General features: G+C 45.3%; 1 protein-coding gene across 4 annotated transcripts in view; it reads left to right on the forward strand.

The window, feature by feature from the left end:
* Positions 1-27,513, forward strand: part of Nup98-96 (nuclear pore complex protein Nup98-96) — a 286,308-nt gene that overhangs the window by 72,280 nt on the left and 186,515 nt on the right. For all 4 annotated transcript variants that reach the window (XM_075688115.1, XM_075688116.1, XM_075688117.1 and 1 more), the window contains 4 exons: positions 1,070-1,133; positions 9,436-9,550; positions 11,234-11,371; positions 21,467-21,699. In XM_075688115.1, the coding sequence (XP_075544230.1) occupies positions 1,070-1,133; positions 9,436-9,550; positions 11,234-11,371; positions 21,467-21,699 (550 nt within the window). The remainder of the gene's footprint in view (positions 1-1,069; positions 1,134-9,435; positions 9,551-11,233; positions 11,372-21,466; positions 21,700-27,513) is intronic.

The raw sequence follows: 27,513 nt of genomic DNA on the forward strand, positions 1-27,513 counted from the left end.
GCATTACATCGCCGGTGCAGGCTAGCATATACAAGCTTCGCTTGAAAAGGTGACTTGACAACAAAAATGCAGGTCATCCAGTTGCACATTCACAAAGACAGTGGAGCAGACAGTGGAGCAGATAGATAGGGCAGTAGTAATCAAGCCTACTGCCCTTTAAATAGCTTAGCTAAAAAGCAGTTGCATACATGCATACAGAGCCTGGCCTGTACAGAGCCATCCTGTCCTTCTTCAGTAATTCATTGGAGAACAGATTATTGAATCAAAGGGTGGAAAGGTACTTGCCTTTTCTGTCAGCACCATTGACAGTTAATCTATAATATACATGTTAATTTTCCGGTCATACCTAATTAGCTAAACAGTCAGTCCTTCATATTATGCTCATAAAACTGTGACGTTGAGTCACATGATGCACTGTTCCTAGTTGGCATGTGCAAGTTTGTTGTCTCTATCAGCCTTATCAAGGTAAGAATAATTGGCAGAGATCACCTGTCATAAAGGCGAAGGTTTAGGAGGTCTACCAGGGGAAAGCTTTAACCTCTGTGTGTTTCCATCCAGTTTCTAGGTTGTCCATGTGCATAACAGTGCATTATTCAAAACAGTGTATAACGAACTGGCTGCAATTGCAACCCTACTGGCTTCTTGGAGATGGCTATGAAGTACAATTGCCTTTAGACCATTGCGAGTGTCAAAAGTTTCTACAGCTAGCAGCTTTTTTCTCGTCCAACAGTGGAAGCATTGTTGAGCATGTATAGCAGCTGCTCTAGTTTCACAGAATTTGTGAGCATTTCAGCTTGGAACAAATATTTTATATACTGTTCTCTATTTGAGGGCTACTATTTGATTTACTTAGCCCTGTGATGAAGTGTTTTGTACAATTATGGTTGTATTCTTTCTACATAGTAACTGAGTAATTGTGAGGTTGAAGTTCACTTTAAGTAATGTTGTAGAGGCATAATAGCCTTGAAAAACAGTGGTTTCAAGGATATTTGTTGTGCGACATCTATGCATGCACTCAGATTGTGGGAGTTTAATAAAGCCTTGTGCTTTATTCTTTTCTTTATTTTAGGCTTTGGGCAAACTGGTCTTGGTGCTGGTACTACATTTGGCAGTGCTGCACCAACCATGGGAAGGCAAGTTTACACTATTTTCAGTTGCATGATGTACAGTGCTAAGTTTTTCCAATGTTTTTCTACTCTATAATCAACACGCATAGCAGCCGGCACTTTTTGTGCCACTGCTGGTTGCTGGGGACACCGGATTGGTGCGTTGTGGTATTTGATGAAAGTGGGCGGCTTCGTGACACATCGTGACTACATTTGGCTCGCCAATGATCACCCTGGGCTCTGCGGTGTTGGAAAACCTGCAGGCCACTATTCGGGCCAGTAATCACAGTTTAAGGGGGGATGAGGGTCTTAAAAAAAGGTTTTTTAATTTATCCTATCTTTATGAAAATTGGCATGCACGTGCATCATTGCATGGATATTTGAAATCTACAAAGAGATTTTGAATATTTCGAAAGGAAGTTATGACAAAATCCCACATTGTAATTGGGTAATTTCTTACGGTTCGTTATGGTAACTTAAAATTCAAGAAGGTACCTTTCAGAACTATGTGGTTCTTCTTAAAGCCCACCCCACAGTGTGAAGCTAATTAAATGTCAATACAGCTGTTTCATTGATCAGAAATAATTTTCAAACTTGGAAAGTAAGAATTAGCTTTGAGTAATTAGCTTACTTACCAAATAATTACAATTGCATCAGGGTTATGAAAAAAAGAAAAGCTTAAGCCTGTAGTGCTGTTGTTACTGAAAAGAATGATACCAAGTTTACTTAAATCTGTTCATAGAAACTTCCTCAAAACTTCCGTAAGGCAGAGGCACGTCACAAAAATAACAAAGCAGAGAAAATTGCGTTCAAAGTGTTGAGAACCTTTGTAATTTTATCTATTGAGCCTGTCAGAAAAAGAAAGGCTTTAGAATGAAGGTCTATTCTTGCTGAATGAAATAACACTAGGTTTATTAAAATTGGTTCAATCATACATGTCCTGGTTCACATTGGGCTTGTGTCTCTTGGCCATCCTCCTCTTGAGCTTTTCGCTTTCTGTGTGCCCTTTGTTGGCCTTGCAGAGCCTCCTCTTGTCCTTCTCTAGGCCCCTTCGGATGATGCAGCTCCCAGGTCTGTAGCCAAGTTTTCTGCAATTGCTCGGCTGGTTTCTACCATTCCCTGTTTGAAACGCGAGACTACTTCTGCAACAGCCCTTTCCACAGCAAGCAGAGACTTGTGTGTGTTCTTAGAGCTTTGACTCCAGATAACAGAGTGCAGGCACTCAATTGCATTTTGGGTCATCCCATCAGCACAACGGTGCAAGAGGGCACGGTCACCCAGTCTTGCAAAGACTGGCTCCAGAGCAGTACGGACAGAGGTTGGTAGCGGACTTTTGTGGGGTGGTGGTTATTCATGGCTGGCCAGTGCACGGTTATAAAAGCACCATGAACTGGAACCTTCTGGACAGTGGCTGTGGTCTGGGGCATCATCTGTGGATGTCATATGGAACAGTGTGGCATTCACTGCCTTCTGCATGGCTGGGATGTCATGCTTGTGGCTCCTCAGAGCATATCCATGATATGCTACGATCTTCTTGACTTTGTCTTGGGTGAGCCTTCTCTTCCCACCAAGAGACTCCCCTGGTGCTTTCTTTTTCTCCTGCAAGGCGCAAAGAGCAGTCCCCATCCGCTTGTGAACATGATTGAGGCAGTCTTTTTTCTCTATGTCGGTATATCCATAGACACTCTCTGCTTTCAAAGCATGGAATGTGCGGCTGTCGCCATCTGAAAGGATAGTTGTACAGCGCAGCCCATTCTTTTCTAGAGAGTGCCTGGACAGAATCAGGGCTGCCTCAACCTCCATCCGTCCGGCATTGCAGTCTGTATTTTTTAGGCACTTGTGGTTGACTGCCCAGTCACCATAGCCATCATCGCTTGGGTCAGGTGTCCCCTGGCAGCCACGGCAGTACCTAGACAAAACAACGGGGTCTAACACCAGGCCCATGTACAGTTCAATGATGCACCCAACAGCACTGTTGGATCTGTGTCCATGAGTCTTCCACGTGCCGTCAAAAATGATGTCAACATTTCCAACTGGACTGAGGAAGTCCTTGTAGAGGGTTTTGACAACCTCTACACTTGCCATTTCTGTGGCTGTAGCAGCTGCTTGGCAAGCTACAACCATGGTGTCCGATGTAGTAGTTCTGCGGAAACCCGCAAGGTGGAGAGAAGTAATTAATAAAGGGAAATCAGACATCCACCCGTTCGTAGCAATTGCTACAAAGGAAACCCATACGGGTTCCTCGAAAGAAAAGCCTCAGAGTTGAAGAAAAATTCGTCCTGGTCCGGGACTCGAACCCGGGACCACCGCCTTTCCGGGGCAGCCGCTCTACCATCTGAGCTAACCAGGCGGCTAGCAGATGGCAGGGTGAAGTCGAATTTGTCGACAACACACGAAGCAAAGGAAGTGTTTGACGTAGTAGTTCTGCGGAAACCCGCAGAACTACTTCAACTCTGAGGCTTTTCTTTCGAGGAACCCGTATGGGTTTCCTTTGTAGCAATTGCTACGAACGGGTGGATGTCTGATTTCCCTTTATTAATTAATTTCTTCTCTCCACCTTGCGATGCGAGCAGAGACCGGAAACCGCGGCTTAGTGACGTCAACACTGGTGTTCCGCTCCTTCGCAGTCTCCGCGACCGTGCCTGATCGGGCTTATTTCTGCGTGCGTGCCGTCCTAATCTGTTTCGCTTGACCCTACATTCCTTTATTTGTGTGTATATAGGAGTGGTAGTTGACGTACGCAGCATCAGTTGAACTTGTAGGCCGATCATGCCGGCGTTCTGTGCAGCCTACGCTTGCAGGAACACCAGCGGCCGCGACGATGTTCCGATGTTCCATTAGTTCCTGCAAGACAAGAAGCTTTCAGCTAAGTGGGAGGCTGCTGTGAAGCGAAACAACTTCATGTGCTCAAGAACAACAGTGTTGTGCTCTAACCACTTCCGTGACGATTACTACCGGAGTTTATCAATAATGCGTGCTTTGGGTTCTCCTAAAAAAAAAATAGCACACTGAACGGAAGGTGCATGTTTATCGCCCACCCTTGACACAGGGTTCATCGCCAAGCGCCGCGAATTTTCTATTCGCACGTGTGTTGTGAAACAGCCTGCATGCAGCTACCATAACGTAGTGCAAGCGTAAAGTTTGCATGTGTTGGGAAGCCTGCTCACGCCAAGACGCTGCGCTCTCCCTTCTCTCGCATACATAAGAAACCGACCATCTCACGTAGTCGATGGAATTCGCCGGTTACGAGTAGCGTGCGGATGGCACGCTGATGAAGGTTCTATATACACGTGCTACAACAGCCGATAAGCTTTTCCCGCATTTAAACCGTCTGTGTAGATTGCCGACAGCTTTAGGGCAGCGCACAAATGCTGAAGATCGCATCACCGCTTACGTTCTACGAGGAGGCATGCAGGAACATAACACTACAGTTGTTTGCCTGGAGATGTACTCACTGGAACGCTGAATGCAGCTTAGCAAAAAACATACTTGCCAAAGAACATTTCCAACACAATGATATGCTAACACTTCGCCTTCGTTCGCGTGGAAAGCAGTGCTTGCACCAGCATTTTTTGCTTCTTAAATAGGCCGGCTTTTCCCAATCGGCTCGTACATGTAGTACGTACAAGTATGTATGTACGTGTAGTATGTACAAGTATAAACCCCTTACAAGTGATCTTGCACGCGACAGCGGCAGCGCTACAAGCGATGCGATGGCTGTCGCGTTCACTCGTCGTCTGCAAGCCTAACTCCACGCGAACGACGGCTTCCCGGTATGAGGGCAGCAATATACGTGCCGAAACTAGCGTGACGCATGCTTTATGAATTTAGGTTGATGTATTTTACTGAAGAAGGAGCACAAAATATTTCTGAAGGTCTTGCACTAGGTTCTTATTCTTGCACGTGTAAAATTCAATAGTTTGCTCGTTCCGTGTGACAAACAGTAGTATTTGAGTTATTTACATCCAGTTTCGGCTTTGCACAATTGGCTAGTCGCTCATAGCATTTCCGGGCGACGAGCGACGAGTTCTAGATTTCTAGAAACGAGCGATCGAGGGACAACACCGAGCGATCTGTTCAAGCGACGGCCCGTTTTGTCGCTCGAAGCCGTCGCCCGTCACCGTCGCGCACAAAATCGCTCTCGTAGAGTTTGGACTTAATGCCGAGCTCCTCAGAGAAACGCAAGCTCTCGAAAATTTCCATGACCGTCTCAGCAAAACACCACCAAACTACTTTGCGCCATGCTTCGTGTGTAGCGGCAGCAGTCGGTCCGGACGAACACCATCGTTGACGTCACGAGGCGCCCGACCAATCACAGGCGGAAACGAGGCGCGCGAGCTGGGCGTGTCTGCTGCTGTACTTTTCGTCGAAATAAAATATGTTTACGCTTTCTTTCGCTCAATTTCGATGCGATACTATTCGAATTCAGAGGGTTTAAAACCACGGCATACTGCTCTTCACTCATTTTTTCTGGAAAAGCTTTCAGCTTCCCTTTAAGGAAGTGTAGGTTGACTGTCCCGCACTTGGTACACATAGCAGTAGCAAAAAATTGTTGCATCACTTTCATGTTGACGATGACTAACTCCGTGCTGCGATCGTTGGTGTCGTCACTTGCCATCATGTCTAGTAGGTTGAACTTCCGTGAAGTCGCCAAAATCTCTGCCAAGGAAGATTTCACGTTTTTTGCACATTCTTTGCATTCTGCACACTCCTCCTTGGTGTAAAACACAGTGTACACACGCTCTGTACGCGACCATGGCCCAGGCACATCATTGTCAATGCGCTCAGCGCACGAGCTTGCTCCAGCAGCATTAAGTGATGGCAAACAAGCTTGTGATGGCACCAAAGTCGACGTCGTTGAGCGTAGCCCAGCCGTACTGACCACAAAAGAAACAGTTGGTGGCACCACCGAAGTTGCAATTTTCACTGACGCGATGTTCTTGTTCCCAGCACGTCTCTTTTTGCTGCACACCTTCTGCGTGCTTACTTTCAAACGGGCATCGCGAGCCATTGAAGCACGTGAAACAAAACAAATTCGGTGACGCGGGTAGAGCGACCAAGAACTAATGCGGTTAAACTCACGGCAATGAGAAAAATCTAGTGAACACAAAGGGAAACCTGCCTCTAGGATGGCAGAGCAAGCAGCAGCAGACGCTTCAAACTACGAGGCCTGGCTGCCCCAGGGAGGCCAGGAGAGGAAGCACGCATCGTGGCCATTTGGAGGGCTGCGCTTCTCCGCGCAGTGACGTCGTGCACGCTCTGCCCAATCAGCGTCCTTCTCACGACTTTTGAAAATTCGCCTGCTGCAGCGGCTCCACGAGGTGTAGGTTGGCTTGAAGCTCGCCATATTCAAACTCTGGGAAGCAGCTTTGTAACAAGACCAAGATAGCACTGATCAGTTGTCGGTGCGTGGAGCTACAGCGGCTTGAAGTCAGGCCAAATTTCCGAATGTGGCCGTTGATTTTCGTCTACTCACGTTTCTAAATTATTGTTTTTAGCACTTGTTGACAGAATTCAGCTATAATATTTTGCCAGAGCATACTTTGGACTACAGTCAACGACCGATTTTTCGGACCCTCTAGGGAACGTAAAAACGTCCGAAAATTCAGGCAGTCCGAAAAAGTGAATGCACGCAAAAAAAGACGCACTTTTTCTTTTTTTATCGGATCTTGAGGTAAAGGGCGAAGTACCAGGCTTCCGAAACCCTGCCAAAGCATCAGTGAAGTGGCTATAAAAAGAGGCGTTCAAAAACTGTATGCAGCCGACTGCCGGTTTATTATGTACATTGCATCATCGGGCAGCCGGTGTTATTGCTGCAGTGGCTTAAAGAACTTGTTGATTGTTGTTTCGAGGCGTTCCGGTTGCATGCGATCATATTCGCCTCGATCTGAGCAAGGGTCATGTCAGCACTGTACACCGATGAAAGAGTCAACAGTGCACGCGTCAACTCGGCGCTTGTAGTCGGCGCAGGCATTGGCTCCTCATTTTCAACATCGGAGTCTTGTGAATCCCTCACAACCTGACGGACTATTTCCTCGTCAATCAGTTCTGCGCAGAAGTCGAGCTCGTTCTCAGCGTCAACAAACTGTTTCAAAGTTATTTCCGTGGGTATGGAAACTCCAGCAGAGCGGAGGTCGTTGATCACGTCGTCCATGGGCGCCGAACTCCTTGCTCACGCCAACCTGGGATCGGCCGCTCACGACTTGCTTAATAATGGCAGCTTTCTTCTCCATCGTTAACCGACGGTACTGCATTCCGCGCTTCGATGCCATCGGCGAGGACGACGAAGACGGAGTGGGGGCCATCGAAGGCAAGCGAAGTCCTCAAGTTGGGAACAGTGGAGATCGCTGTCGAGCGTCGAAGCACCTAGGCCTAGCGTCGCAGAGCACACTTGAACAGCACAACTACACTAGAGTGTACTAGAATGTTCTAGTACACTCTAACCACACACCACGCTAGCCAAAACGTGGCCGGCGTAAACAAACGAAATGGCATCGCCCCGGAAACTCCGCCGGAGGCGGAAAGGCGGCGATAAACATAGCCAGCGTGGCCAGACCAAATCAGTGTGTGACAGCTAGATTTGGCAAGTTGTGGTTCAAAGCGGTGATATGCTTCGGCTGCAAGTCGATTTCCTGCGCAAGGGCGCTGCGCGAGGAGCCAGAGGCCCTTCCGTCGCGTCAAAAAGTCCGAAAAATTGGACGGCGGGGGGTTCAAGCGTCCGAAACTTCAGATGTCCTTATACATTGATTCTATGGGGCTTGTGGTGGTGCCGCGAAGATGTCCGAAATATCAGGCATGTCCGAAAATTTGGGCGTCCGAAAATTCAGTCGTTGACTGTATAAAGACTTTGAAATAGGGATTTTCGAAAATTGACATTTTCTAACGATTTTTTTGCTATTTTGAGACCAGTGTCCCCCCTTAATCACTGAGCTGATGAGTAAAGTTAGTGCAGCAAAAATACAATGCACACAGGAAGGAAAGACAAAGACAGACACTTCTTTGTCTTTGATTTGTGTAAGAGTGATGTCGTCTCCATATACAGTCTGACAAGAGTGTCGCCGCATTGGTTGCCAGAGGTCGCCATGGAGATACAGTTGACTCCCGATAATTCGACTGCGGGTGCAAGCGTGTATAATTAAAAGAAACATACCATGTCCCGTGATAAATTCCCCTTCGAACTTTCTGTATACTTCACCGCGTATGACTGCTGCACCGGGGTGAAGCTGACTTTCGGGAACCGGCGTTATGCAATGCTCCATGCTTTCCACGCTGCGAAGCCATTGGCGAGGAATACAAAGGCCGAGTCGGTGCCGTTGCTAACACCGGTGAATTGTTTCAATGAAAAACACAGCACTGAACAGCAAGAAGCTTTTGTAGTGAACGTGGGAAGTAGCTAGGCCTAGCGTTGCCATAGTGTCGCTATGGCTGCGAGTGGATCTGTGTGCGAGAGCGCTGGCTTGAGGCGGTGTGATAATCAAAATGGCGGTGGTGGTGGCTTTGATTAATGCCATTTTGCACCTGTGGTCATGGCAAAAAGACTGGAAAGTTGGATAGCGAAGGTTTTTTGTGTCCGAAATTTCTGACGTTCTTATACATTTGACTCTATGGGGTACATGCTTGTGCTGCGACACTAACAGAAGTCACTAACCTGTCACTAACAGAAGTAATCTGTGATGCGCGCCTGCACACGCCTGAGCACCAATTTCCGCCCCGTTTTCTTTTTCTTTTCCTTGAGCACGGCGTTGAGGAATCTCTCCTACACTCTACCTCTATGGCGGGGTCAGAGGAAAGCTGATTGGAGGCACCACCACGTGATTTGGCACGTTACTGAGAGCATTGTCAGAGTGCAGTATGTTAGAATTAATTGTTGCAAGTTCTTGCGCATTCGAATTACTGGGTGTTTTCGCCCATTGGAATACACATAACTTTGACGGGACCACAGCATCAGTTTGAATAAACCGGATGTTAAACAGAGTTAAGTGTGTTCGAATTAATGAGATTTGAGTGTAGCTTGAATACTTCTTAGCATAAAGAATAGCATCAGAGAGATTGTCTCCTTGTCTGGACCCCTAATCAATATTTTTCCACTTGTGAAGAACTAAGGTAGCTTTGGAGTCCTTACAGATTTTTGCTAAGATGTTCACATATGCTTCACAACATACTGCAGCCATTATTTTGGACTGCAGGGACTTCAGATATCACAGACCTTTCTTATTGGAATATTGGAGTGTTGACTTATCGAGGTTTAGCTTTACGAAATTTCAACTGAATTTGTTTAACATATTGAGTGCATTCTGTGATTCATATTGAAACATTTTTTTTCCTTCAGCACGGATCCTAATGCAGCAGCCAATCAGCTGCAGCAGCAGCAGACACAGCAGCTACTCCAATACCTGTCTGCCAACCCATATGGAGACAACCCACTTTTCAGGAATGTGCTCAAGGTACTCATCATGTAGGGCATAAGCAGTTTGTCTGCAGGTTATGTCTATGGCCACTTCATTTCTTTTGCTGGTTTTCTCTTTTGTAATGACACATTCGAATACCTTGGTGTGGCTTTCCCCCCTGATCTGAAATGGCATGCTCACATTAAATGTATAACCAACAAGGCATTGAGAAAATTGGGTTTTCTTAAAAGAAACTTACGAGATGCAACTAAAGAATGTAAATTACGGCATACAGATCACTAATAAGGCCTCTACTTGAATACGCGTCCGTAGTGTGGTCGCCACATCATTCCAAAGACATAGACATGCTTGAGTCTATTCAGAAAAAAGCCATAAGGTTTATATGTAATTGTTATGACTGCTGTTTCGCACCGACATCTCATGCTAGTAAGCTGCTACTAAAGTGTCTGACCCATAGACGTACTTGTGACCATGTTGTTCTGCTACATAAAATTGCTCATGGGAAAACTTGTCAATGCACTTTTCACTAACCCTTCTTCTCGGCCCACGAGAAGCAGTCATCGTCTTAACATTGTTCCTTTGAAGGTCATCGATTGATTGTTCTAGGTTTTCCTTTTTTTCACATACAACTGCGATTTGGAATGGCCTTCAGGCGTCCTTGCGCGAGTTATCGAGTGATGAATTTGCCGACCTATTGCTGAATTATGTTCATTAATCAACTAGCTCTTCCTGATATTGTGTTTTATATTGTTTGTTTTCTTTTTGCCACTAAAATGTATTCTTCAATTGATTGACATATATATGCACTCACTCCTGCAATATCTCGCTATGCAAGATGGCAGCATATATAAATAAATAAAAAAAATAAAAATAAAGTGGAATGACAGTGGAATAGCAAGGACATGTTGGTAGCTTGTTTAGGACTGGCCTACAGACAGCTAAATGAAGTAGCTGGCTGATTTGTAAGAAATAAAAGCTCCGAATAATTGAAAATTGCCAGAAAATAAGGTTCTTGAGAAAAATGCCAGCTGTAAGCTGGAAGCTGTGCTGCAGTTCTGTCAGCACCTCATAGCTTGCTGAGGTGATTAGTCATTGAGAGTGGAGGGGTGTCGATGACAGAGTCGCAGTGTACTCGCTACCTGCTGCTCGAGGACATAAGCAGTAATGTCGCCGCTGAGGGGGCAGTTATGCGTGCACTTGTCTCCCAGTTTCAGTTTCGTACATTCTGAGAGCCTCAATTCATTGTGGCACAGTTCCGTGAGTAATCTAATTTTTTTTAGATCCATAAGTTGATATTGATTGTATGCAGAGCTCACTTCAATTTCCCAGTTTCGATGAAACCACTGAAATTGAAAGTTTTATGAGTTAATTAATATATACTTATCAATTAGCAACCAACTACACCATATCTCTAACTGCCCTGTGGTCACCACTGCTGACTGCAAGAAACTACTTTTATTTCAGAACAGCTATTTTTAAATGTTACTTCATAGAAACACCCGGTATACTTCAATTCTATGTAGTAAGTGTTGGTGCTGTGGAAATTTCAAGTAACCTTGTTAAGTCCAAGTAAAGTGCATAAGAATCGTTTGCTGACTCCATTTGTGTGGATGCAGTGCTAATGCAGCAAGGTACTCTTGTCTTACGCAGGAGTGAGGAAATGCTCCTATTTAGCTGCCCAGTGTTTTAGCGCCAGTGCTCTGTTTATACCCCTTGCAGGAGACCAACAAACGAGAAGAGCTGCTGAAGCCAACCAATCCAGCAGCCCAGCAGGCTCTGCTTGCCTCTCACTACAAGGTGTCTCCCATGCCGGCACCTAAGCTACGGCCACGACCTGTTGGCACACAGACGGGCAAGGTTGGTGGCTGAATTAATTTTGTTCATCAGAGGCGCCTCCATGTGATTTGGCATGCTGCTGAGAGCATTGTCAGAGCGCAGTATGCTCGAAGGAATCTTCGTAAATGCTTGTGCGTCCAAATTACTGGGTGTTTTCGCCCATCGGAATACACAGGACCACAGTGCCAGTTTGAATAAACCGGAAGATTGAATTAAGCGTGTTCGAATTAACGAGATTCGACCGTACGCTTGTAGTCTGCAGCAGAGAATGGCAGTGCGTTCCAGCTATTGCCTGTTGAAAGTGTGTGCTATGCTTCCGACAGCATCACAAGCTGTGAAACAGATGGGAGATGATGCTTATCCAGGGTATGTTACCAATTGGGAAGACTGGGAATTCTCATGGATTTTGAATAGTCTGGATATACTCAAGGAAAACTCAGGGAATTTGTGCTACTATCAGGAAAATTAGCCGTAATTTTATTGAAAGGGAATGAAAGTCGCGCTTATGCTGGCTTTGAGTAATAGAGAGGGATTATAACGAACCATCTTTAACGTCGTATTGTTTGCTGTAGGACTTGCCAGCGTACAGTCAACGACAGATTCTGCAGACGGCCGATTTTTGGGACATGCCCTATACCGTATCTACTCGCATAATGATCGCACTTCTTTGTAAAAAAAATTGCCGTGAATTCAGAGGTGTGATCATTACGCGGGTTAAATTTTCCGCTAAAAGAAAAACACTTTTTTTTCATCCCGCATTTGCTGCGGGATGACATCAGGTCAACAAACAAGCGGCTGCCGCTGTAACAGTGTGGGATACCAAAACAAAAATGGCGGCAGGCGGAGCAAGCCAAACGCGCTTAACACATTTTTTTTTCTTTACGTGAGTACATTATGCGCATTGAAACAGTTTCTTCCGTATCAGTAATGAATAATATTGTTAATATTGGCAAGTCTGCCAAGTCTGCGGCGATAACATAGCCATGTCCTCTTTGAGGGGACAGAAACAGAGATGGGCGGGCTTAGCTGCCAGTGACATAGAAACACATGATGGGTATGCTGCAGAAACTGCAGCATTTGTCTTTACTATTATCCTAATACAGCACGTTTCCACTAAGGGTGGGCGAATATCTTAGCTGTGTTACAAGCATCAGTGCATGAATAGTGTACACTTCTAACGTATCAGTGTAAGCTTAGCATTGAACAGTGTTTGCAATTCACTGATGCTGTTTGTGATAAATTCACTAGTAGCCAATGCTGTTGATCTCACGAGATAATAGTATTATGTAGGTGGTATGCAGCAAAACCTAGTTAATTTGTATTTCATGGGAATGAAAAAAGATGTCCTAATAGAATGTTGTATTATCGAGGGTATAAAGAAAACAGACATATGCTTACTGCATCAACATGCATTTATTTACTGAATGAATGAGCAAATCCTGTTTCTATTTTTCACCAAAGCAGTGCAGACGTTGCAATTCTTGTCATCTTGTGACTGATTAGCACTCGCAGCGGCGAGGCCTTGCAACTTTACAGTGCGGCCGCGGCGCGCATCTTCATCTGAGACAAGCTTTTCACTATGCGCACATCCAGATTATTTTTTCAACAGGTCACAGCCCATCGTGATGTAGATGGTGCATCATCATCCTCGGCAGCTTTGCACTGAGTAAATTTGAAAGTACTGTATGCTGCAACCGTTGGGGACGAAACCGCGGCCGCAGTAGACGGGATCATAGACCGCGACCTTGTGGTTCTGAAGGCACACACTCGACGTGTGCACTAATTAAAAACGTAATTACCATTTGCTGCAACTGTGGACAAAACCGCGGTCACTATCGATGCGCTCACAGAGCCAAAACGAAAACTACTGTTTGCCACAACTGCTGTGGATGAAACGATCGCCGTTATTGATGCAATTGTGGATGGCGACCACGCAGTCATGAAGGCACGTGACCAATGTGGTGCAGTGTGCAGCAGTTCAAGAAAGAATAAAGGCTTTAAAGGCCCAAATAGGCACGAAACGTTCAGGCGTTGCTGTCATTCATGTACGATTTCCACTGGTGACTTTGGCGATGCGGACTCCACCGCTTTGGTGGACGCTAATGCAGTTTTTGCTCTTTTGAGTCGCACATTTGTGGCACTTGCCGAGCTTAGAGTTGCCAGAATTAACCAATGTGTGTCCAAATACATCTGGATTGACGATAGTTTTATTGCATTAAATAATGCATATGCCTGCTGGGACCAGAGGATGATCATCGTCTGAATTATCCAATTTTACAAATTAATGAGGGTGGAATTAACAAGGTTTTACTGTACTTAAATTTCCGTTATTTTGCATTTTCATTGAAAGTAGAGTTGTTTTCTGTAATTTTATTTGCGCTCCTTTTACTGTGTTAGGCTTCATTGTGTAACGTTTTTACTATTTTACAATGCTATTACAACATTACATTACTATTACATCATTTTTATTTACTATTACATCAGTCGGTTCCTGTCTTTGTCTTGTCATAACTGAAGGTGGGGACTACGGCTGCATTCAGCTTCAGAAGTGCAATTTTTGTACACATTTACATGAATAACATCAGACGTGTTCATCATCATCATTATCATCAGCCTGCTTTATGTCCACTGCAGGACAAAGGCCGCTCCCTGCGATATCCAGTTACCCCTGTCCTGCGCCAACCGATTCCAATTAGCACCCGCGAATTTCCTAATTTTATCGCTCCACGTCTTCTGCCATCCTTGACTGCGTTTCCCTTCTCTTGGTACCCATTCTGTTAGCCTAATGGTCCAACGGTTATCTAATCTGCGCATTAAATGACCTGCCCAGCTCCATTTCTTTCTCTTGATGTCAATTAAAATGTTGTCTGTACCCATTTGCTCTCTGGTCCAAACTGCTGTCTTTCTGTCTCTTAACGTTTTGCCTAGCAATCTTCGTTCCATCGCTCTTTGCGCAGTGCTTAACTTGTTCTCAAGCTTCATTGTTAGTCTCCAAGTCTCTGCCCCACATGTCAGCACTGGTAAAACGCATTGATTGTACACCTTCATTTTCAGTGATAATGGTAAGCTTCCAGTCTGGAGCTGACATGCCTGCCGTATGCGATCCAACCCATTTTTATTCTTCTATGAATTTCCTTCTCACGTTCAGGGTTCCCTGTGATTAATTGACTTAGGTAAACATACTCCTTCACAGACTCTAGAGGCTGACTGGTGATCCTGAACTCTTGCTCCTTTGCCCGGCTATTCATCATTATCTTTGTCTTCTACATATTAATCTTAACCCCACTGTTACACTCTCTCTGTTAAGGTCCTCATTCATTTGTTGTAACTCGTCCGCGTTGTTGCTGAATAGAACAGTGTCATCGGCAAACCGAAGCTTGCTGAGATATTCGCCGTCGATCCTAACTCCTAAGCCTTCCCAATTTAATAGCTTGAATACTTCTTCCAAGCATGCAGTGAATAGCATTGGAGAGATTGTGTCTACTTGTCTGACCCCTTCCTTTATAGGTATCTTGCTGCTTTTCTTGTGTAGAATTAAGGTAGCTGTATTTTCCAAGGTACTTACGTGAGCGTTCTGTACTCCTGGATTACATAACGCCTCTATGACTGCTGGTATCTCTACTGAATCAAAGGACTTTTTGTAATCTATGAAAGCCATATAGAGAGGCCTATTGTACTTTGCGGATGTCTCGATAACCTGATTAATGACATGGACGTGATCCATTGTAGAGTATCCCTTCCTGAGGTCAGCCTGTTCCCTTGGTTGACGAAAGTCCAGTGTTGCCCTTATTCTATTGGAGATTATATTGGTAAATATTTTATATAATACTAGGAGTGAGCTAATGGGCCTATAATTTTTCACTTCTTTAATGTCTCTCTTTTTGTGGATTAGTGTAATGTTTGCATTCTTCCAGTTTTCTGGGACCCTTGCAGTCGAGAGACACTTTGTATAAAGAGCTGCTAGTTTTCCAAGCATTATGTCTCTTCCATCTTTGATTAAATAGATTGTTATTTCATCTTCTCCTGTCGCTCTTCCTCGTTTCATGTCTTGCAAGGCCCTTCTGACCTCATCGCTAGTTATAGGAGGAGTTTCTGTATCCTGTTCATTACTGCTTCTAATGGAGGTATCCTGACTCCTCTGGGTATTATACGGGTCAGTATAGAATTCTTCCGCTTCTTTTACGCAATCTTCGAGATTGCTGATGATATTACCCTGCTTATCTTTCAGTGCATACATCTTGGTTTGTCCTATGCCAAGTTTCTTTCTCACTGATTTCAGGCTGCGTCCATTTCTTTACAGCTTCTTCAGTCTTTCTCACGTTATAGTTTCGAATATCACTTATCTTTGCCTTGTTGATCAGTTTTGACAGTTCTGCGAATTCTATCTTATCTCTTGAGTTTGACACTTTCATTATTTGTCGTTTCTTTATTAGGTCCTTTGTTACTTGGGAGAGCTTGCCTGCTGTTTAATGTTTGTCTAAATTGTTTTTTCAGATACAGTATTCAACACTGATGTGTTCTTGCTTTTGGTGCTAAGGCCCTAGCTGTGATAACTGGTTTATCTGTTTCATTACATATTTCATTACATACATTACAGTATGTGTACTGTTCAGTTCAACATTGTTTAATTTTTATGCCACATTTTGTTTAGTTTTTATGTATGTTTTATCTAAAAGGTGATGACAAAATGGGGTTAAGGATCGCTGTTTCGGACAAAGAAGGTTCTTTTGTGGTGATAACTAAAGGGGTTTACCAGGAAAAGGCAAGTTTGACTATTTGTAAGAACTTTAAAGAAGTGTAGCCAAAGTGAAGAAAAAAGCAGTGGCGCTTCTTGATGCTTTAAGCCTAGAAGGACTTAAAGGGACACTAAAGGTTAATATTAAGTCAATGTGGACTGTTCAAATACCATCCCAGAAACCTCGAAACGCTTGTTTCAGGCAAAGAAGAGACTTACTTTAAGAGAAAAGGCATTCTGAAGCATCCGCGTACCTCTAGCGCAGTTCAAATCGCCCGCCCTCCGATCGATCAGCGGTGATGTCGTGGTCTCATCATGATGTTGCGCCGTCAGTGAGTAAAACGGCGGCCGCAGATGGTGCTACGGCTTTCCTGCGCAAAACGCAAACGCGCGGCCAGAAACAGAGCCAAGACAGAGCCGACAGCAATGCGAAAGCAGAACTATGGTGGCTAGCGGAAGGGAAAGCATGCGACGATAAGCTGGTTCTTTATTTTGTGACGCCAACTTTGACGCTCGTTGCAATGGACAACCCTGATAACGACACATTGGTTCGCGATGCTGGGCTCGACTTCAGCGATTTAAGCACTGATAAACATGACCTGCTGCTGAGGGCTCGCGCTGCCAGCGTCGTTGCGTACTACTATGACGGCAACTGTATGTCATGGCTGCACATATTCGCACATTTGTAGCTTTTCCTTCGTGAAAACCAAATGCCGGACTTACTGATCCGTCTTTGACCTGCAGTTGTTCTTGCGCTTTGGAGAATGCAGGCAGGACCAACGGAACAGCGCTACGGGAAAGCATTGCTTTGAAAGGCAGTCCACATCACTTCACTAAGTCGGCGTTGAACTTGTAATCCTCCGGACGAAAGTGCAGCAAGCACACTATGCGATTTTTCGGCTCTTTGCCAACGTGCTGTGGCAGAGGTACGGCACTTAACCACTTCGAATGGAGGTTCACTCGTTAGCACACAGTGATAAGTAACATTGGATTTGCCGCTGCAACTGCCCTTGGCCAAGTTCCGCGGACCGTTCGCGCATCCCACGACATCACATGGACGTGGCATTGTCACTGCTTGTTCGAAATGCAAGTTTCGCGAGTCAGCAGAACCAGCGCAGCACTATGCGATAACAAAACAACTGAAACTCCAAAAGCATGTGGTGCAGAGTCGAGTGCGCAGAGTCGAGCAAAAACGAAACCTTTTGGCCACCCATACTTCTGAAGGGTATTTTAAAATGTTATTTTTTCTTAGAATCGAACAGGAGTAGACAAGTAGCATTTTCTTCCGTCTTATAACCTAATGAAATAACCTTTTTAATACGAGTACTAGTTAAGTACCAGTGACATAAATTATGATGAGGAGTGCCTTCTTCATCGGGCTAGTACCGGAATGTCGCTGGGAGGTCTCAAATCGTGTCATGCATTTACCTCAATTTCTCGGTTACTAAAGCTCTGTTTGCGATTATATTGACGCCTTAGACGTTCTAGAGCATTGCGTTATCACTTTAACTTGACTTCATAGTAACTTTTAGTGTCTCTTTAAAAGCATGTTAAGAAAGCAAAAGAGGGACAGCTAAAGGTATTCTTCTCTGTGAAGACCCACAAACCGGAGATACCGTTCCTGGTCATCATGACTTAAAGGAACAGTTTCCATGTTTTTACAAGACCACTTTGCCTCGCTAAGACTGGTCGATCCCCTGGTCATCCCAAATTCTGGAATACCTCTCGCTAAATAATCCAGGAAGGTGTGCCACATTTAGTGTGGACGAAGAGGATCTTTTTATTGTTTCGCCTCGCAGCCAATTAATGTAAAGTGTCAAGGCATGCATTACGGAGCAGAATGACGAAATGTTATTTGTCCAAAAATGTGGTGTTACTGTTGAAAGTTTCCTTGAACTTTTGTCATGCTACCTGAGGTCGACAATGATTGGATGGAATGACTTGCTTTTTATACAAAAGGCTGGTACCTGTATCAGATCCAGAGTGGCTCCCGTCCTGAGTAGCATTTTTTTGGCGCGGGTGGATGTGGCATTAGACTGGCGTCTTTCTGGGATAGCCATCAAGACATTCAGATATAGTGACAATCTTTTGGTTTTAATTGACAGAGACAACTCTACCAACAAGGTGGATGAAATAATGGGTCTTTTTAGGGAGCTTGGTCAGGGTTTGAGGTTCACCTCGGAGCAACCAAGAGAGGATGAACTACAATATCTTGACCTTGGACTACATTTTTTAGACGATCATGTCCGGGAATATTTCCCCCATGCTGCCAAGCCCCTGTTGAACTCCACCTCAGATCATTCTAAAGCAGTAAAAAATGCTATTTGCATCTCCATACTTTGCGCCATCCATGTAAAAACATGTGGGCATGCATTGGGTGATGCCTTCGCACGTCAGGTATTCAGGCTAGAGGAAGCTGGGTACCCAGGTAGCTCAATAACAGGCAGCTCTGAGAAGTTAAACGGGTAAAAACTCAAGGAGGCAGGAGGCCGAAGGAAAGAGCTGGAAGAATGTGGTAGCACATCGCCTGTCCCATGGCCTGAAGAATGTTGCAGGTCGGTATGAGGTGCAGGTTGTCTTTTTGGCTCCTGGAAAATTGAGTGCTATTTTTCCCGCGGTTGAGAGGAGAGAAAGTGGAGCAGAACGTAATCCTAACGCAAGGTGCAAAGTGAAACACGTTAACAAGTATGTAGGCTACACTAACAATGTGGTATACTCTTTCCTGCTCATGTGTGGACGAGTGTACATAGGGCAAACCGGCTGGTGCATCAATGCAAGACTTAGAGAGCATGAATTGTCCTTGGACAAGAATGATTATGCGCATGTCTCTGCCCATTGCTGGCAACATAAGTGTAAGCCTCAGCTCAAAGAGACAACAATTTTGTTCAAGCATCCTGATGCCTCCACCAGATTAGTCATGGAAGCAGCCCACATTGAGCAAAAGGGCACGTGGTGCATTAGCCAGCCTTCGATCGCGCTTTCTCAGCAGGAATTAACGTACCTAGATAGCTCGATACGTTAACAGATGCCCTGTATATACGTGGCCTGGTTGTGTGTTCCTATATTGACCATGTGATCGCCTGTGTTGCTTATACACCTGATGTGTGTTTTAGTAAACTTAGTCGTGAGTCAGCGCTCGTCCTGTGTCCTTTTACTCCATTGTCGTCATGTTTGCGCTGTTACCACTATGAATGTACAGTCGCCGACCGTTTATTCGGACCTCATGGGGACTGCGGAAATGTCCGAATAAACAGGTGTCCGGAAAAGCAGATTAAGAAAGAATAATAAGAAATCCTTCATTTCCACGCACTTATTCGGGCTCGCCACTAGGATTGGCTTGAAGAAATCGTGAATGCGCCTTTGCACGCTGTTCCGTTTACGCGCAATGAGATAAGCCTGAATCTCTGAGAGGGTCGTACAGTCACTATAGGCGGCTGGAAGCACAGTCACTGCTCCACATGCAATGGCAGCGTAGCACATGGTGCGTCATCTTTCGACTCGGAGTCATCGTCCGGCGCTGCAGCAGAAACCTGACAAATGATCTCGCCTTCGTCGAGTTCTGTGCATGTCAGTACAGCAGTATGAGCACCTGTGAAACTGTCAAACGAGATGGTGTCTGGAATCGCAATGCAACTACTGCGCAGATCTCGTTTCGGCATCAGTAGGGATCACATCGGAAAGCGACAAATCCTGGGCCTCTCGGCACCCGCTTGCTGGCATTCCCCAGTGCAGTCTGCGCGGGCACTGTCGGTGCCATTAGACACTTGACGTGATGTTTCCGTATGCCGTGTTGCATCACCGTAACCTCGACACAGCACACAAAAGCAAATATCATCACGCCGACACCAGTCGCACAAACGAAAAACGTGGCCTACTCGCAGCGTCGTGCACGAAGAAAGAAAGAAATCAGCTGCTGGATTGTCTTGACATGGCTTACTAAGCTGAGACCGGAACTGCTGTAGCTACGAACCAGGCAGAAACGATGATGATGAGCGCGGATTTGCAGTAGCGCCACTTCGTGGGGCAGCAAGGAGGCTCCATTCAAAACAAAAATGTCGTTCAGCAAGTCGAACCATGCACCGGTCAGAGTCGGTGCATGGTGCTCTCGATCGACTTGGCTCAAGGAGTGTCCGAAAAATCCGACGAGAGGTTGCAAGGTGTCCGAACTTTCGGCAGTTGTTATATGTTTTGGTCTATGGGGGAATGGCGGTGCTGCAAAGCAGACCGAACAATCGAGCGTATCCGAATTTTCGGAGTCTGAAAAATCAGTCGGCGACTGTATACCAACTTGCCCAACTGTCCACTTTAATACAAAATACCACCTTGAATACTTTAGTTACAGCTGTATTTCAACCTACAGTTACATAATATCACCAAGGCTCTAGTCGCTACTGTATATGAGCTTACTTCAGTTTACATAATTGCGTCATTTTTTTTGTCACTTAAAAGTAATTGCAGCGTTCTTTTGTTAAAGCTTGTGGATATTTGTTGTTAGTGAAATGTGGTATTCTAGGGCTGTATTGAAAATAGTTCCCTTAATATTCGTAAACTACTCAAATATTATTTGATTTGTATTCAATTCAGTGTCATCACTATTCAATTTGTATTTGATTCAGCTCTAAAATTTACTATTCGCACACCCCTACACTTCCGTCACTTGATTGCTGACATCATCAGTGCAAATGAAGGTGGCTTGATAATTTCGAGTGATCGAAATTGGAAGTGACCCAGAACTGTGTCGCAATTTAACATGTGATGGAACAAACGGCGGATGCCTAGAACTTCGCACGGAATGCAGCCCTTACAACTTATTTGTGTGGCTTGGCTTGTCCTGCATTTTGGATACGGGTACGACTACTAGATCGACTTGGCTTCAGTAGTCTCGGTTTCAAGAAGGTGCTGGCAACATGGACCTGAACCATGCCAGCAACATATTGCAACAAAAATATAATTCTTTTGGCTCAAGTTCGTGACGAAATTAACATGCGGTTATGCAGGTAGAGACTGAATTATCGAATGACGCCCTGTAAGGCGTCCAAAATTTTGGCCGTTGCCTTACATTTAGTCTATGGTGCCAACGGTGATGCCGTGAAACTGTCTGAATAATCAAGCATAACCAAATTATCAGTATCCTAAATATTGGTGTGCGATTTTATTTACTAATTTCACTGGGAAAACAATTTCAACACTGCCAACTGTCTTCACTACTTTAGTGCTTGCAAATAGAGGAGCAAGGAGGAAGGGATCCTCAGTACTATGTGAAAGTCGGCAAGATTTACTGAGGCTACAGTGCTTCGGAACCTTTTGTTCTAACAATGCAAATTTCAGGAGTTTGAACTGTTTTCAGGAGGGTAATATTTTTCTCTCTTTTGTGTTCACAGGCATCATCACTTTTTGATGGGTTGGAAGATGAGGAAGACAGCATCGAGCCATTCTCTCCACGCCAGAGTGTCAAAACGCTGATCATCAAACCCAAGGACACCCCAGACAAGCTTAGTGCGAGCACTCTCTTAGCTTCCCCGGTACTTGCAGCCAACCGTGCATCCACACCTATTACTCAGTCATCCACTAGTCCATCTTCTAGGACACCACTGGCTCTTCCCATCAAGGACAGGTGCTTTATCTTGTCATTCTTGTTCATTGTCGTCTGAATTAATAATTATGCTCACTGTAGGACAGACAGGCTTCCCAATGCTCTGCAGGTGTGCTTCTCATGCTCCTACTGCACCCGACTCAATCGTTAATATTGCTTAAATCATTGGCTATGGCTAAAGGTACATCTGACATCTCCCTAAAAATTTTCTTACAGGTACGTTAGACGGATCCGGCAGGGTTTTTACGGAAGTACGGGTGACGTTTCTCATTGGCTTTTCCCTCTTTCATGTTTGGATTCGTTAGGTATAAGCATGCTGAATAGTCGACCCTGCGCAGATGGGAAAGAAGATCGTGAAGACGGCTGGCCACATTTGCCACCGCTAATTTATAACCAATTAGAGCAAATAAAGTTTTTCCTCCTCCTCCTGAATAGATAAATACAGTAACACCTCGCTGATACGATCCCATTACGTACGATTTCTCGGCATCGGCGTTTGCGATCAAGAACACGAAAAGATGACACAGTACTGTTACGCTTATGTTTTACTGGGTCATGCATTCCTGGAAGACACAATCTTTCGGCACTAATGTTCAGTGTATCGCCAAGCTGCAATCGTATGATACATTTTCCATGTGCTAGATCCCCTGTAAAGAAAGAAAGGGTTGTGCATTAGAAAACAGTAGCTGTTTGCCACATCAGCTTCCCTGCAATACTTGCCCGCCCGTCTCACGTGAAAGGGCTGGTGCACACCAAGTTTATTATTCCAGTACCAGCAAATCTCCTCCCAGGTCGTTACACACCGCATTCACAGCCATCGCCACCAACCCTATTGCCATAACCATCTTCACTTATCTGTTTCATAGGTTGTGGGCTGTAGTGCCGTTGAAAGTGTACTGCATAGTTTTAATAGGCGATAACCCAAACACACCGCCTTTCCATGCTGCAGGCGGCACAAAGGCAGCATCATGTATCATTCTGGCGCCATCGTAGGCATGGTGTTCTGGTGTTGCCAACCATCTTGATTTCATTTATATTTCCCGTAGCAGTCTTAAAACACTACGCAAATGGAGAATGACGATGTGCATCTCGGATTGCTTAGGCCCTACCTGCTTGACGCGCGTCTGCATGTCAAAATTTGCATTGAGTATCAACAATTCGCATTGAGTAGGCATGTCGAAACTTCCCACCAAAATGCCCCACTCGAAGAAGCTGCTGAACCAGACCGAATTTAGGAGTGCGAACGTAAGCTTTGCTGAAGCCGTGAAAAGGACATGGCGTTTGTTTGGTGCCGCTCGAAACCCACCAGCTCGGCTCGCATTGACGTCTCATGCTGCAATGATTTGCACAGCGCTTTTTTGCATTACGTAGATGTCAACTAGTGAAGTATGGCAATGTTTTAGTGACTTCCAATCTTATGTTTTCTCGGTTAGTACATGTTCTCTCTCATTTTTTTCCAAACCCTATGAACGAGGTTCTACTGTACATGCTTCCCTCACGCCAGTGCTTATTCTGTGTGTGTCTTGGCGCAGCATGCCTGTTTCGGCCTAGCCCACGCAGATCGGCGTGCTCATCACGCCGATCTGCGTAAGCAGATGTGGCGTAACAACTGCCACATCTGCTTACATAGTGTTAACGCACATTTTCACAGTATGAAAAACACATTCGGGACGCCTCAACGCACTACTATGACAACGTGTGCTTGTCACAATTACAGCAATACTGAAATTACGCTTCGCTACCAATTTACTAGGTGATTGGTCGAAATCCATTCATGTTCCAGCATTTAACAATTGCAAAGATGTTGAAATTGCAATTGTGATCCACAAATTAACAGAATCATTATTTAATAAAAGCAGAGGAGCACAACTCTTTTCTGTACAGTTAGCTCCATGGACAGCTCTTCAAGTTGTATTCACTTTTCGTTCGCGAATGGGCAAAGTATACTATTTGCTTTATCGCTCGAAGCAGTTCTTTCTTGACGCTTCTTCAGGGGACTGCTTTATTATACCGCAGGGCGGACCACTAATAAGAACTTAAAAACTGGTAGCGTAAGTTGCGGCATCATATAAAACGTCTGGGTTCTGCATACGTTTAAAAGCATTTTCGGCCATGTCGCTAAAATACACACATTTATGCTTTGATGTTGTTTTGTATACTTAAAGAAGCGAATGCTGTGTAGATTTGGTTCTGCAGGGAGGGGGGCAGTGGGGATGGAGCAAACATGAACAACAGTAATTAACTTCAATGCTAATCGATGCTAACATGTCTGAGGGCTCGCTTTCTAAAGAAACATGTAGTGGTTGTTTGTGTACAACGCGTTGTAGATAGCGTACGTAAATTGCACAAGAATTAGGTTTTTAGAATTGTCTCAGCCTCCTATTGCTACGCTCTAATAATCTCTGATTGCTACGCTGGGTGCCTTGGTTTGGATACCAATTCACAATATTTTTTTTTCTTTTTCTACCTGTGGTAGTTTACCTGACGTGGCAAAAGCCTTTTCGCCACTTACATCTGCACGATCACTGTGGCTGGACCGCCACATGCATCGGACCGTCAGGTCATTTCGTTAAAGTAAGCTTCTTGTGCCATTGTTACATGTACTACAGAGCACATGTAAAAATAGCAGAATAAACTTATTGCAGAAACAGCACAATAAGCATACATGTGTGACCCAACAGTGCATCAGATCTGCCTGTGGAGCAGCCGTGAGGACCTGTTGCTTGCTGTCATTTGCCATTCTCAGGTCTAAGTGCGGAAAGCGTTTCCGCCACATCAGAGACACTGGTGAAAAAATAAATAGAGAGAGAGAAAGAGAAAACAAAAAGAAAAAGTGCAGTACAATGGGGTTTTAAACCCTGGACCGCAGTGTCGCAGGCAGACATGTTAGCTCAATGCCACCACTGAAGCTTGCCAAACAGCTTTTCCAGCTGTTGAATTACCCATTACCTCAAATTTGTTTTTGTTAGGCTTTATTTTAGTTGATTTTGGTGTTTCGACGGCCAATCTTTGTAAGTTCTAGTATAACATCCTATCCTGTAATCCTCCATTTCTACACCTCTTTTTTTCGAATAGTGAGGCTCCGCCATGCCAGGATGGATTGCCGTTGAAATTTGCTACTGCATATACTCCTCCCTCGTGTTTGTGCAGGCTCCTAGCTACCACATATGATGACGGGAAAGTATGCATGTAGGATAAGCAGCTCTGTACGTGTCTTAACCACTATATTCTGAAGGTAGTGTGAAGCTTCGTGGAATGTGCTTGCGGAAGAATGTTGTTCTCATGACAGATCCACCATTCTGCCGTATCTTTAAGCCGGCAAACTGGAGTTTGTGCTTATGTCCAACATAGTTTTAGACACTTGGTAAATCATTACTCTGTTTGAACCTCTGCTTTCCCCTTCCTTGCATTCCCTGCCGCTAGGATGATAGCTAGTTAAGTGTGTTTGTTTCCGTGTTGAGCTGAGTGTTTCCAAAAGAATTGACTTTCTTCCTATTCATAATCTCCATTGCCATACTCTCTGCTGCTAAAGCATTCAGAAGTAGTGTGCAGAGTCAATATTATGAAAAGTAAAAGAATGTTATCTTTTTATGGCTGTTCTTTTTTGTTTGGCAGGTGTGTTTTTTAGCATTTTGCTTACAGTACTAAAGCAGCAGCAATTTGACTTGATGTATCACATGCACTTACCACATCCACTCCGTTCTCATAACTTGTGGGGTCTCACCCATGCTCTTGGGATAAAGGAACGACAACACAGTATCGCAAACAATTACAAGGGCACTTATTGTGCCTTTTATACACTAGTGCTTGTAGCCGACTCGCAACACACAGGACATGCCGATGGATGCGCAATAACTCTAGAAAGTCCGACCCACCGCAACCAAATAACGAGTGAATATGTTCACCCCATGCTGAACACCAACGCGCATGCGCAGAACGTCCGCACCGCTTGCTGATCCCAAGCTAAAGAGGAAGAGCCTGCTCCCTGTCGTGCCTGCCAAACCCCACCGTTAGGTGTCGTTAGCAGCGCAGCACTCACGTCATCTTTCATAATGCGCTGCAACCAGACCGACCGCCACCGGCACTTAGTTATGCGGAGAAGCAGGATCACAGGAGATGAGAGACATGCAGGGAAAACAGCATCAGGGGACATGTGAGAGTTGTGCATCCCCACATCCCTCCAACCTTCAATCACTACATATTTCGGCAAAACCTGTCACAGTCTTACATCAACATGTGCTTCGCGAACAGGAGGCAGTACAGGCAGCAGTGGCCGCACCGAGGAAACATCCACGCGCTGTCCATAACATGCAAGCTGACATTGTCTTTGGGGTGCACCGCTGGCATCAAACTGGTCACAGCAGCAGCCTATAGACTTGACGGCACAAGTCCAGGCCAGGACTCCGGAAACGGTGGCGCAGTAGACGGCACGAGCAAGTGTCGCTCGTGCCAACGCACCCTGCTGGCGAAAGCCGTAGTAGCCGTTAGTGACTGCCAACTCTTTTCCCAACTGCTGAGGGTTGCGAGCCGGACACAGGCGGCCTGTGAAGTTGCTGCACCGTGCTGGCCACAGCATCTCCATTGCCTGGGGTGGCTTGATTGTAGTCTGGGGCACCAGCAGACAATGTGCAGGAGGCAGCAAACCAGGGATGACTCCACTTACACTGTGTACACTCAACGCACTCAGCAAACACTAAAGTAGTGCAAGGGAAAGAAATTCCACATGGTACGATGTTCAGTTAAGCTAGTGAAAGATTGGGTGGCTGCTCGGATGTTAAGTTCACGAGAACAAAGCTCGCTTTCTTGAGTTGAACGAGTAATTTGAATTCGTGGAGAGGCTAACTAGAATGAGGGAAGCAAAGTGCGACAACTCAACTCCGCAGCCCACCAGGTTGTGTCCCTCCACGTGTGACGTGCGGCTTCGTAAAGCGTTAGGCCTAATGAATCGCTACTTTAACAACCGGCATCCAAAAACAACACCTGAAATGGACGCTAAACAGGCAGTTGTGAAGAGACGTCAGCTCTGTGAGGTGGCCCTACCCCACTTTGTGCCCACCGTCTCGGACGGTGTTGGAGCGCCCGGTGCCAGGCACAATATCAGACAGCCCGTAGCGGCACCCGTGGCCTGTGGCCACCTGGCTCCCAGAGCCGTGACTTCATCAGAGTCACAGAGATAGAAGAACCTATTTACATAAGAAATTCGCACCACCCATGAGGCTTCCATACTCGCTTTAGGCTTGCCAATGCTTTGCGGGCGCTAGCCCTCGCTCTTCCAGGATGCGGCCCATGTGGCTCCCGTACTGGCGAGTGTTCAACACTTGCAAAAAGGCTTAGCATGTTGAGAAGTTCAAACACACTACAGCAGCCGTCGTCTTGCTGAAGAAAGCCCACCGCCGACACTGGCGATCAAAATTCACACTAGCCCTATGCTTCATTTCAAACAAAGGTTGCTTGAAGGAAGGAAAACTGTCAAAGCTATCGTCCAATGCCCCAAGAGGTCCACAATGTGCAGCCAGATGTGGGGTCTCACCCGTGCTTTTAGGACAAAGGAATGATAACACAGTATTGCAAACAAATACAAGGGCATTTAGTGTGCCCTTTGTACACTAATGCTTGCTAGCCGACTCACAATGCACAGAACATGCCGATGGGTGCCCAATAGGTAGTCCAACTCTCCACGACTGGATAGCAAGCCACTATTTTTGTCCCATGCATGGACACCAATGCCTGTTCATTTCCGTGTACGGTCACGCGAACAGTGGTGCATTTGAACCGTCATGTTTGTCCATTATGGTGTAGGCCTCGTGAGACTGTCTCGCATGGATCGGTGCACAC

The sequence above is a fragment of the Dermacentor variabilis genome, chromosome 4 (genome assembly GCF_050947875.1).
Source record: "Dermacentor variabilis isolate Ectoservices chromosome 4, ASM5094787v1, whole genome shotgun sequence".
In the NCBI taxonomy this organism is placed as follows: Eukaryota; Metazoa; Arthropoda; class Arachnida; order Ixodida; family Ixodidae; genus Dermacentor; species Dermacentor variabilis.